The 12,743-nt window shown below is 53.7% G+C and overlaps 1 protein-coding gene across 2 annotated transcripts in view; it reads right to left on the bottom strand.

Annotated features, from left to right (window-relative positions):
* Positions 1–4,430: 4,430 nt before the first annotated feature.
* SETD2 (SET domain containing 2) overlaps positions 4,431–12,743 on the bottom strand; it is a 162,393-nt gene continuing 154,080 nt past the window's right edge. For both annotated transcript variants that reach the window (XM_019508021.1, XM_019508020.1), the window contains exons 19-21: positions 7,295–7,375; positions 6,563–6,664; positions 4,431–5,303 (exon numbers count right to left, since the gene is read on the bottom strand). In XM_019508021.1, coding sequence (XP_019363566.1) covers positions 5,142–5,303; positions 6,563–6,664; positions 7,295–7,375 — 345 coding nt within the window. In that variant the 3' untranslated portion in view covers positions 4,431–5,141. The remainder of the gene's footprint in view (positions 5,304–6,562; positions 6,665–7,294; positions 7,376–12,743) is intronic.

Here is a 12,743-nt window from a genome sequence, read left to right as displayed (position 1 = left end):
CCTCCCTGTATCCACCGCGTCTCCTGTTAGCATCCAAACCTAGAGCTGCAGGGCTGGAAGGGAGCTCCAGAGCTCGCAGCTAGTCCGCCCCCAGCTGGAGACAGGATCAGCCCTGTCCAAACCCTCCCAGACAAATCCTTCATTGAAACTCTTGGTAAAACTACCTGATATAACATCCGACCTCACGCCTGAACCCGCTGCAGGGAAAGCACGGGGATTGCAGCGGCCAACGTCCTGCTTGTGTAAAAGATGAATACAGATAGGGGACAGTGGTGTCAGGGCTATGGTGCTTTGTGTGGCTGGGGAGAAGATTAACTAATCTTCATGGTCCAGATCCTGTTTGCATTTGCTGCTCAGTTCCCTAAGGATCCCCACCCAAAATTGCAGCCACCTCTGGGGTGGGGCACAGCCCTGACCACACCATGCAGCAGTGGCAGGGGGCTCAGGTCCTGACCTAGCTCCACGATGCCAGGTTCCTGCCTGGTTCAGTGGGCTCCCCAGGGCCCAGGCTGGGCTACGACCACCGGAGACAGCTGGGAAAGCCCCCCTCCGGCTTGCTCAGGGGGTTGGGAAGGGGCTGGGGAGACCAGGCCCCTGGGTCTAATATGGGCTGGAGCAAGGCATGTCCAGCAGATGCTCCTACTGCAGCCTAGCCCCTTCCTAGGCTCTGGCTGGACACAGGAGCCTGATGCAGCTCTGGAGGGCTCAGGAAAGCTGAGGCCCTCCAGCTGCTGACTGGGAACAGGAGGGGCTGCAGGCATCAGGCATGTCTCTGCAGGCATGGCCCAGTCCCACGCTGCGTTGCTCAGCCCCGGGCTTGTGATGTGCGTCAGCTCTGCCTTGGGCCCAGTGTACCCTGAACCCTGAGGCATGCAGCGGTGCGGGCTTCAGCTGTCACCGTTTCTCCCTCTGCTGCTGCCCATCAGGGACCCTGGGCTGTGCCCTCTGTGGGGAGGGATGGGGCAGTTGGGCCACGGACTCAGCTTGCTGCAGCTTTGGGATTTGGCCCACATGCCAGCCGGAGCATATCTGTCTAGCCCAAGCCAGGTGAAACAAATTCACGGAAGGACCTTATGTGCTTTGCATGCATTGGCTCTTGCAGGAGGTTGCGAGGGCAGCAGCCACAGCCACGGCTTTCTGAGTATGAGGGCATTTCTGCTCCTCCAAAGGGACTGCAGCCCTGGGAGGTGCTTATGGCCCAGCTCCATCACCTGTTGAGCACCTGAGGCCACTCATTCCTCCTACACTATGTCCTGGGGACCCACGTCTCAGCCAAGGGTGGCTATGTGTGGCAACACCAAGCGTTTGTGTCCATCATCTCTTAGTGTCACCGGCTGTGTCATTTTCGTGGCACAATGGCCCAAACTTCCTCTGCTTTACCCCCTTCCGCCTGTCTTTGTCTCCAGTGACCAACAGCGCTTTCCTTCTGGACAGCCCCAGAGCAGAGCAGTCACAGCTAGGCCTCAAGCATCCCTGACGGTGCACAGGCCCGTGTGCTTCTTTATCCAACGCAGGCACCAGTTCTTGCTGCTTCCGAGTATCCCACCCTACTCACTCCCCTCCTTCTGCAAGTGAAGCCCAGTGAAGACAAGGGGGTGACCACCATTGCCTCTAGGTCATGCCCCAGTCTTGCTGGGAGCCTTGTTGCTCAGCCCCTGCCCTCCTCAGAAGTAGCTGCATTTAAGTCCAGGTGAGGGCTCGCTCCCATTGCCTTCATCAAGTGCCCATGAGGGAGAAGCCATACCTAGGAAGCCGCCCCAGCCTCCCCTTCCCTCCCACCTCCCTGCAGCTAGGGCTGGTATTAATTGCGGGCTCCGGTTTCCATGAGCAGCAGATGCACCGCCAGCTGTTCAGCTCCTTCGCTTTGATCCCCAGGGCTAGGCCCAGGGGCGCTGTCGGAGCAAGGGCATACAGACACGCAAGGCGGAGGCGGGGACGGGGGCACACGGGCTGGGACCCCGTCTAAAGTGAGACGCATGGAGGCTGAACCCCAAGGTTCACACGAGTGGTGCTGGTGCCCAGCCAGCCCTGAGATCTGGGCCCAGCTCTGCCACTGACCTGCTGGATCACCCCAGTCAAATCCCCTCATGCCACTCTAGCTGGGTGGGAGCAGGGAACATGCCTCTCTCTGCATCTACACGGTTTGTTGTGTTGCCAAGGTCCCCAGCTGGGACTTCAGAGAGCCTCCAGCTTTGTCCAAAGCCACGGCCCCAAGCCCTGAGCTGCCCCTGAGCACTGGGCCTTTGCAAAAGGAATGGAGGATGCTTCTGTGCCAGGGCACGTTGAAGCCATCTCCACTGCCTGGGGGAGGGCTCAACCAGTGCTGTCAGAAGGCATGAAGCTACCGGCAGGCCCCTGGCCCAGATGGGGGAACGCAGCCCCCTCTCCTGTCCCCTGAAGCGAAGCATCAGCAGCAGAAAAACACATGCACCAAGCAGTGCTAGCACAGGCCCCTGCCTGGGACAGGGCCCAGGGAAGCCAATGGAGGGGGGTGTCAACAAGCTAGGGGTGCTGCTAGGCTCCGGGCACAGCCCTGCACTGGGACGAGCAGAGCCGCACGCAGCTGGGCTGCTGCGCACACCCGAGCCCCCTGTTCTCGCATGAATGGTTGCTGCATGCATAATCCTCCCACCCCTTTCCCCAGGAGGACACTACCACTAGTCCCGGCTTACAGAGGTGCGGGGGAAACTGAGGCACACACCAAGGGGAAGCGGCTTGCCCAGGGGTCACCCAGGAAGTCAGTGGCAGAGCTGGGGAGTGATCGAATCCCAGCCCAGGGCCCAGCTGGGTACCCGGAGACGCCCCAAACCCTCTGCCTTCATTCTGGGACCAGTCTGTGGCAGGTGACATCCCCAGCTTGGGCACCACGGCCTCAGGGACAGGGTGAGGGTTGCCGGCTGGGTCATGGGAGACCAGAGGTCTCCAAGGAAGGGTTTGTCCTACAGCCCCTGATCCAGGCACACCAGGGTTTGAGAGCAGAGACCACGGGGCCACGGGGACAGGCTGCCCACGGGAGCCCGGCCGAAGGTAAACGTGGGCACCATGCAGCTCCGCAGCACCACCTCGTGGCCAAGGCTGGCTCCAGACTGCCCATCCCGTGGCTGAACCCATCAAGAGCTGACCCGTCGCCCCTCGGTTCAGCAAAACACTAAAAAGCATTTGCTGGACTTGAAGGCTGCGTGCACGTGCTGCAAGGTAAGGCCTGGATGCTGCAGCCGGTTGCAATGCATGGAGAGACCCTGCCTGCGCTGGCCGTGCTTCTGGGATGGAGAAAGCTCAAGTCTCCGGGCAGGGCTGGGAGCAGGCTCAAGACTTACTCACCGGCACCAAGCTGGCTCAGCCCGAGGCAGAACTAACCCCTGCTGCAGGCCCTTCCTGGGGCTCTCCAAAGTGCCCTTTGATGTTTCCAGTTAGGGGCCTGCCAATGCCACTCTCCATCACGAGGCACCTGGACAACTATGGATCCGTAAGCATAAGGGATGCACTCTTCTTTGCAGAGCTGGCTCTCCTCTGAGGCTCCAGTCAGACTGAGGACCACTGTCCGAGAGTGAAGGACGGCCCTAGTGATGAACCCCTGTACTCGGAGGCACTGTGCATGACAGACGGAGAAAGCGCACTCCCATTTCAGTGCCACTACTGCCAGCTGTTTCTCAACCTGGCCCCAAGCCTGCAGGCTCTCCTGGATGGCTAGACAGTTAACACCTCAAGCATCCCCAGGGATGCGGGGTTTGGTGTGGGCAGGGCCACACCACAACCAGCCTGAGCCCCAAACCCTTCCCCACTTCCGCACGAGCAGCACCCACTGCTTCATCCGTGCCTGTCCTCCCTCCAGCTCTCCGCGGCTGTGACACCAGCATGGACAGGTGACACCAGATGGGGTCAGGTATAATCTATGACGATCACTCACCTGGGTAGCACCAGACACCTCTTGAAAGGCATCGTTCCCCCCAGCAATAGACCCTGGGTTTCATCCGTGGCGTTGCCACTGCCCAGCTGTGTGACTGTGGGCGGGTGACTTGAAGACGCCTCGTATACCTGGCTTCCTATATAGTCGGAGACCCAAGGAAGGATGTCTTGCATTTGAAAGCTTGTTTAACTTTATCCCGGCTGCACAGTTGGTCCAGATATCACCCTAAGAAAAGAAAAGATATCACCCTAAGAAATCCTGGCCCCTCATATTCCTCACTCATTTGGTCCATCTGGTGCCTCTAGGACAGGACCTACCATTCATTACCCAACTGGTCCCTCCTCAGCAGAAGTGGCCTCAGACACGGACAGCAACACGGGCTACCAAGGGAAGGAGGAATTACCCCACCGGGGTCTGTGCCAGTGACTCTTAGCCCGCACGCCACTTGGTTTCAAGCAGAAACGCCATGCAAACTTGTAGCTTTCCCCTTGCCCTTGGGCCACGCATCTGAGAGCGGAGGTACGTTCTTTCATTTCGTTTTTATTTTTTTAAATTTTTTCTTCTTTTTTTTCCGTTTTTTTACATAAAAAGTTCAGTAAAAATTGGATAAAGTAAAATGATTTAAGCAGTAAAATCAATCTTATCAACATAGCACGAGGCCTGCCAGAAATCCGGAGGCAGCCTGCTCCTGATTATTTACATGATAACAGATTAAACCTTGCAGGAGAACAAAAAAATAAAATAAAATAAAACAAAACAACCCCCCCACCCTCCAAGGAAACGAAACAAAACAAAAAACAAAAAGCCCAAACAAACTATCCTTACAAAGTGTTCCCGTGATATCAGCACGTGTGGGGCTAAAAGCAACAAAAACAAAAAACAAAATTATCAATATATTCACATATACGTTAAAATATAATACAGATCTTGGTGACACAAGATGGGCGCACGGGTCATCGCGCCAGACAGCACCGCCATGTTTGAGACCTGGGTTTGCCTGGAAAGAAGGGGCAGGGGAGAGTGGAGGGAGCTGCAGAACGTGCTCCTGTTCCACAATCTGTGTCACTTCCCTTGCCCTCCCCTCCACGGCGTAGGACTGCTTCATTTAATATGGAAATCGGGTCCAAACCGCGAGTCCCGCTCAGAGCTGATGGCCTTTTGGGGCCAGGGGCGGGATTTGCTTCTCCTCCGGTCCAAAAGAGGATGGTCGCGTCTCGCTCCAGGTTCGTGGTGGTTACTCCAAGTCCGTGTCCTCCTTGGGTTTGTAAACGGCCCCAAATTTCTGCATGTATTTCTTGATGTACTCCTTCGTTTTGTGTTTCACGTTCTCGTTGCACTCCAGGTCCTCGGGGTTCTTGCAGTATTTCAGCTCCTTGTTCATGACGCCGTGAGTCAGCTGGGAAGGGGGGGAGAGAGGCAAAAAGAAAAGGGTGCAGAGGTCACTGATATTGAAAGCTGCAGCGCTACGGCACAGGGTTATGCAATAGAAGAATTGAATATGGAGGGGGACAAGAAGGGAGAGGGGGCTTTTTTGGGGTTGGTGGTAAGATTGGTTTTGTTTTTTAGACAAAGCACAGGTAAACGTTCAGAAATTTCCCTACCACATAAGCAATTGAGCTGCCCCTTCAGCAATGCTGCGTCTAATTTGCCCTCTCTGATCACAAAAGCAAAGGAAAAAATCCAGAGACACTAAAAGGCTGCGAGACCAGAAAAGGCTAGGAAGCAAATCTCTTCGCCCAGGATGATGGTGCTGCTTGAAGCAGGGGGTTGGATTAGATGTGACATCCTGACGTCCCTTCGAACCCTCATTTTCTAGGATTTTATGAATGAACTGGTGGGACTCACTGCCACTCGATGCAAGTGAGACCAAGAGGATTCAAAAGATTCGGTGAGCAAAGAGAACAAGAATAACTTGTACTACTCTAGGGCACAAGCCAATGCCTCAAGGAAGGGCAGGGCAACACTACTTCTATGGGAGGCCTGGCCTATAATGGGGATTTCTTATTAATTCCTTTAAAACTGTTATTATCAGGGATGTATCAGACAGGATAGAGCCCAGATGGTTCAGGATCAACATCTCTGCCAGGGGGTTTATTAGCTGACCCTCAAGTTCCCTTCCCACCAGCTGATGTGGGTGGTCACAGTGCACCAGGGACCTGCCAGCAGCAGGGAGTGCCTCGGGGAGGTGCTCTAAAGGCTTTCCTCCACATGGGCTCTCCACCTGCCTGTGGACTGGATCCAGATGTGGGTATGATCCAGACCCAATGATCAAAGAGGGCTCCTGCCTGGAGCAAGCCAAGGCTCAAGAGGTGTTTGAAAGGCAGGTGAGAACATGCTAGGAAGAGCACATGCTACCCCAGGTGCTCAGTGTCCAACCAGGTTGGGGGGCAACAACTTCTCGGTCCACCTGTGGACTGCGGAGGCATGCAGGGCTGTGGGGCTCTGCTGCTGCACTCGGCCCCACCTCCCAGCTCTGGGGCCGAGAAAACTGGGAGAAGAGCTAAGGATCTGCATTGCATTAAAGACCCTTCAAAAAGAAGCGGCCCTGCCCCTGTGAAGCATGATGGGGCTCAGCAGCAAATCGAGGCAGGCCTTCTCTGGAGTCACAGTGCAAGCCCGTCTGTGGGCAAAGCTGTGGCAGAAACACGGCCTTACCTTGCGTGCTAAGTGTTTGAAATCTTCCGTTGTGGTGATCCTGCCCACTTTGCAGTCCGGCTTGCGGTAGGGGTTCAAGCACTGCACGATGAACTGGGACATCTGCAGAGGGGGGAAGGAGAGAGACTTTGTGCTGTCGTGCTTTTGGCCCAGACAGCTCTCTGCCTGGAAACTGTTACAGGGAAGCAGGGAAAAGCCCCACGCCATGTTTTGCTCGCCCCACACTGACACTTAGGCTTCTGCTCCAGGTGACTGCGGAGAGAACGGACAGGCTACGTTGAACACAATTAAAACTTTGTGTCCTTGACAGCTCACACCCCATCACAGGCCAAGAATAGGCCATGTTTCCGTGTGTGGGGCTGCTGCCCCTTGCACTGCACATTTGGGACAGCTGCTTGCTTTGCCAGCACAGGACCAGAGAGCAAGCGGAGTAAAAGGCCTGAGCTGCAGCTGCTTGTCCCAAAGACTGAGGCTTTGTGCTGGCAGCAACAGCTTCTGCATGGATCAGCAGAAAGGAGGACCTTTAATACACCCACCTGTGGGTTGCATTCTCCTGGGGGGCAATCATTAAATGTTTAACACATGAACTTTACTGCTGGGTGTCAGTCTCAAAATGATTGATGCAAGCTCAGCTCCTGGTATACACTAGCCTTTTGCAATGCTGCGCTCTGCCCATCACCCCTGGCCACCCCCAGCAGCCATGCTCTAGACAGCCTGCCTTGCTGCCCGTACCTCTTTCCTGAACACTTCCTTGCTCTTCTTAGCAAGCTCGCTCGACGTGTCGGCCTCTGCTGTTTTCGGCTTCTTGGAAGACTGAAAAAAAAAAAGAGGAGGAAGGGGTTTGAAAGGGTCTGCACCATCAGCTTCTGATCTATCCGAACCAATCCAAGCCAGACCCAATCCTGGCACACCATGAGACTGCTCCCTGTTCCCACCGCTGATATGACATGGGGCTGGCCCGGGATCAGCTGCCTTCTCTTCCAAATGCTCTTGTGGAGGTATGCATTCGAATAAGGAAGGGTACCGAGTACAGAAGCTGCTCATGTATCTGCTACGTGACCAGGGCCTCTGGCCTGTTCTGAACTGGGATCCAGTGTTTCTGCAGCAAGTCATGACTCCAGGGGCTCATCTACTAGCCCATACCTCAGCCCTGTGTGCACTCCATGCCTCTGCGATTCGCTTTGTGCTCTGGCAGCTCCTCTCCAAGTGCCTGTCTTTGCATGGAAGCTGTCCAGCACAGCTGTAGCAGGACAGTTATTTTGTTATAGCTCTGCTGGGAGAGCTGGAGGGGGTTTCCCGGCCCCACCTGGAGTGCACCAAACACGCCCGTCCTTGCCCTACATGGCCCAAGACTCCCTTCCGCTGCTCACTTTCCAGCACTGCTCTCAGCTCGGCTGCCAGCTGCTCTCAATTACACCCAATTAAGCTACAGATAAAGCAAGAACATAATGAACTGGGGGAGTTTTGTGCAAACCCTTCTGAAAAAGGCAGGTCCCCCTACAAATGTTTTCCTTCTTTCTTCCACATCCCATTATTTTATGGCCTCAGCATTAGATAGATAGATAGATTTTGCCTACCCCTACCCTACTCCCATCCTCCCCTATCCCTGTCGTCCTTACATAAATTCAGATACATCCTCCTCCTCCCCGCTACAGGGAGTGCTGAGGACACCCCTGCTTGCAAGGCTGATGCTCAGTGCCACGGCAGCAGTTACAGAGAAAACCTTGCTCGGTCCCTGCAAGCCTGGGCCACAGCAGACTCAGCTGCCACGTGGAGGTGGAGATGATCTAAATACAGAATTTGTGGGGACTAGGCATGCTCAATGCAAGAAGAAAACTGGAGAATTCAGCTGCCACAGGAAAAGTGCTAAGGTCTGTGTGAAGCTTGAGACTCTTAAGCCCAAATTTGGACCAGAGATTCTCCTGGTGATGACAAAGCTGCCACCAATGCAACCGAACAAGGTGCAATCCTAGCCAACTCCTACTCCAAGGCATGTTGCACTGAAGCTACTCAACAAAATGATTGAGCGATGTTTTGGATGTGGGCAGAGAACACTATTCCTCTGCTCTCCTGTTTTGAAATCATAGAAAATGAGGGTTGAAGGAAGCTCAGAAAGTCGCATCTAGTTCAACCCCCTGCTCCAAGCAGGACGAGCTCCAGCTACACCATCCCAGCCAAGGCTTTGTCAACCTGGGTCTAAACACCTCCAAGGATGGAGACTGCACCACCTCTCTGAGTAACCTGTCCCAGTGCTTCACCACCCTCCTCGTGAGAGAGTTTTTACTAATATCCAACCTCAACTTCCCGTGCTGCAACCTGAGCCCATTGCTCCTTCTGTCGTCGGCCCCCACTGAACAGCCCAGCTCCATCCCCTTTGAACCCCCTGCAGGGAGTTGAAGGCTGCTATCAAATCCCCCTCGGTCTTCTCTTCTGCAGACTAAACAAGCCCAGTTCCCTCAGCCTCAGCTTCTCCTCACCAGTCCTGTCCTTCAGCCCCACAGCCACTTTCATTGCCCTCCACTCAACTCTCCAACTCGTTCAACATCCTTTCTGCAGTGGGGGCCCACAACTGGACACAGGACTCCAGATGTGGCCTCCCCAGTGCTGAATAGAGGGGAAGAATCACTGCCCTCCATCTGCTGGCAATGCTCCTCCCAATGCAGCCCAGGATGCTGTTAGCCCCGGCAACAAGGGCACACTGCTGGCTCCTGTTCAGCTTATCGTCCACTGAAATGATGGCACCATTTTAAATGAAACCAACTGACACTCAAAAAAACACCCCCAAACCCTCTCCAGCCTAAGGCAGACCACCTGGATCGGGAAAAACCTCAACCCAGAGATGAAATCTGGCAAAGATATAAGCAAGGCTTTAACAGGAAGTGTTAGACAACCCGAACTATAGATGGTGCTACCATTCTTCTTGTAATAAAGGGCAGAGCCATTATACCACTAACGGACGGCATCATTTTGGTTTCCAAGTCAATGCCCACTTTTAATGGTTTCAAATGGTCTACATTTCCAAGACAGAGCGTGCATGCAGGCGTACACACAAGTTAATGCCTCACAATGCACCTCGGGTGCTATCAGACCACCACGTTTTGTGCTACTTGGCAGTCTCCTCCAGCACAAAGGCACAGAGTCATGGCAAGACCCATAGGAAACCCAAGCCTGGACCCAAGAGCCTTGCAGGTCTCCATGTTATACACTCCCAATGCAAACAACTCTGAGACTCTTTCCCCCGGCCTGGCTGACAGATCACGTTCAAGTAGCACGATGCATTCTTCTGTCGTGTTGGTGCAACATGCCACAAACACGTTGTGCTCTTAAGAACACACATGCGTGTCGCTGAGATCCCCTGCAAGCTCCTGTGATGGATCAGCATGCTGGACTGGAGTGTTCTGCTCTGCTGGACTGGAGACAGAGACAAGTGACTTGAGAGAAAGACCTCCTGCCTCCACAAGAAGTTTCCACAGGCAAGAGGGGGGGAAAAAAAAGAAAAGAAAAGAAAAAGAAAAGCTAACCCAAAATCGTGGGCCTGGCTACCTGCACACAACTGGTTAATTGTGGGCGACAGAGAGGCTGGCTGGCTTTCTGTGCTTCGCTTTATTAGTGCTGAAGTCTGTTTTGCTAGAGGGCAAGAGAAGGAAATTGGAGAATCTCTAACCCTCCCACCCCCCGTTTTATTTCATGCGTGTTACAGTGCAATTACCAACGCGAGGGATTTTATAACTTTCCCTCAACCTTCCGCAGTGCAGCTGCCTCTGCGTCTGGCGAGGAAAACCCTCGGTTGTCTCCAAGAAACATCTGCCCTGGGTACTGACTACCTACCCCCACCACTCTGCTGCCTTCTTTTTTGGGGCAAGGCGGGCAAGCTGCTCAGGTTGTGATCGCCCAGTGTCACAGAGCATTATCTCTCCCCATCCCCTCCCAGTTTGGGCTACTGGGCTGGTTTGTTCCAACAAAGGCCTGCTGCAGGCTGAAGGCAGTGGAAGCGCTTGCTGCATGAGCTTGGAGCTGCAAAACCTGCTGTGCCAAACCCTGCATGTCACATTGAACTAACCTGCTCTCCCTTCTCAAATAGGCGGCGCCTCTGGGCACAAATCTGGCAGGAGACGGGATAAGTTGATGGCACCCAAAGGTGCACCAGGAAGCTGCAGAAGGACCTGGCCTCCACCCTGAGGCATAGAGGTGCTTAATGCAACCACGCAGGGATGGAGGAAACTATGCAGGGGAGATCACAGGGTTATTTGAGCAGGTTGTGGAGGTTCAGGGGATGGGATACTTTTTGGTTTCAAGCTAGTAGCATGGGAACCACAGACAGTTACCAAGAGGCTTTTCACCCCTTTTGAACCCAAAGAAAGAGACAGGCAAGTCAAATCTGCAAGTCGCTTCCTCCCAGTGGTCTTGGCGGTGGGAACAGCACAGAATAATGCCACGAGCACAGAAGGTGAAGGAAAACAAAACCCAATGGAGACAATGCCAGGCACACGGCTACAGCGCCCTTCTCTATTACCCCTAATTCAGGGCAACCCCTCTACACACCGCTGCTCATATGCTCCCACCACCAAGGAGGGTGATAACCATCCCAGCAGCTCTGCACACCCTTACACTGCAGCCTGGCTTTGTCTCGTGTGAAGGGCAGCGACTGCCCCAATGCCAACCCAATGGCATAACTAAGGGTAAGCAAGTGCAGAGCTTGAACCTCGGGGCTCTCAAGGCTGCCTGGGCTGGAAGCATCTTATGCTTACACGGTCATGCCCAAAGCGCTGGGTACCAGGCGGCAAACAGGACGGGCTTTACGCTGCGTGGCGGCACTTAGAGAAGAGCCGGTGGCTCACAAGCAAGGAAAACTAACTGAAGCAGCACAGACTGCACGGTCGCACAAAGAGCTCTTTGACTCCACCTGCTCCCCTCGCCCCCATGCTCTGCTGTGCAAAGGGACATCAGCTCTTAAAGAAGTGAAATAATTGCAAATGGCCTGGGCTCTGACCCACCAGGCTGCCACACAGAAATGTCACTTTTCAGTGCAGCGCAAATGGGCAAGGCACCCAGCCAGGTGATGCTGCCCTTCAGACCTGCGCTAGCAGAGACGCTGGAAGTCTGGCGGGCTCACTCGGGTGTTGGCAGGGCCATTCTCGCTTTGGTTTTGCATCCTTTGCAAGTCTTGGAGCGCTCAGATGGGCCCGGCCTTGGGCAAGCTGCAATTCACTTTCCATCAGGGGCTCTCGACTTCTTTAGACCCCGGGTCCCCCTCGGAAAACGCCAGTGCTCAGCTTTCACTTTTATTTTTTTTGTTTGTTTTTTTGACTACGGAAAAATACTGCTGCTGCAAAGACCTTGGAAAGACTGCAACAAGGCAGAACAGCTTTCATGCCTGGAATTCGTATGCAAAATCTCTGGGGTTTTGTGAATCATGTGCAGGTGTCTGCACATCTAACAGTGTTGATACTTCCTGGTACCCTTTAAATGATCCCAGGGGTGTTGTGGCGCCATGGCTGAGAATCATGGACCTCGATGCCGAAGAGAAGCGAATATGCAAACTCACGCCGTGTCTTTAAGGCAGGGAGCTGGATTCTAGCTTGCTCTGCAGTCCGTCTGATCCAAGCGCTACTTACTCCTCGCCAACCCCAGAGATTTCATAGCAGCGCTGCCATTTACTAGTAGGAAGATACTTTTCTCAAAGGGCCTCTGTTAAAGGCTGTTCATCTTCTATTCGAAGTGGACACCATCTTAACCAGGTCACCACTCAAGAGCATCCATGACTCTCTGATGAAGTTCATTAAGTGTCTCGTAAAGTTTGTACAATATTTTAACGAGGAATATCTTGGCTTTGAGGCAGATACTAACACTCAGATGACCGTGCTTCTCTTCACTTTCAAAGCATGAATCTCTCCGATTAACGTTTAAAAGACAGAAGCAAATCACTGGATATGTTCTACATCACCTGCAAAACAGCTAAAAGTTAGCGAGTCTCAAACAGGGTGCCAGGGCATCCTGGGTACTGAGAGACCCTTTTACAGGGGGTGGTGGGGTGCTATGCAATTTTAGTGCTGTTAGGTGTGCAAACAAGATAAACCCAGAGATTTCACATAGGAATTCACAGCGTCAAAATGCTCTACCCTTTCGTGGTCTTTGCAACAGAAGAACTGCTTTTTTTTTTTTTTTTTTTTCTAAAAAAAAA

Source organism: Gavialis gangeticus, unplaced genomic scaffold (assembly GCF_001723915.1).
Source record: "Gavialis gangeticus isolate Ggan-Ray unplaced genomic scaffold, GavGan_comp1, whole genome shotgun sequence".
Classification (NCBI taxonomy): Eukaryota; Metazoa; Chordata; order Crocodylia; family Gavialidae; genus Gavialis; species Gavialis gangeticus.
Note: the sequence above shows the minus strand (reverse complement) of the source record. Positions and strands in the feature narration are given on the sequence as shown.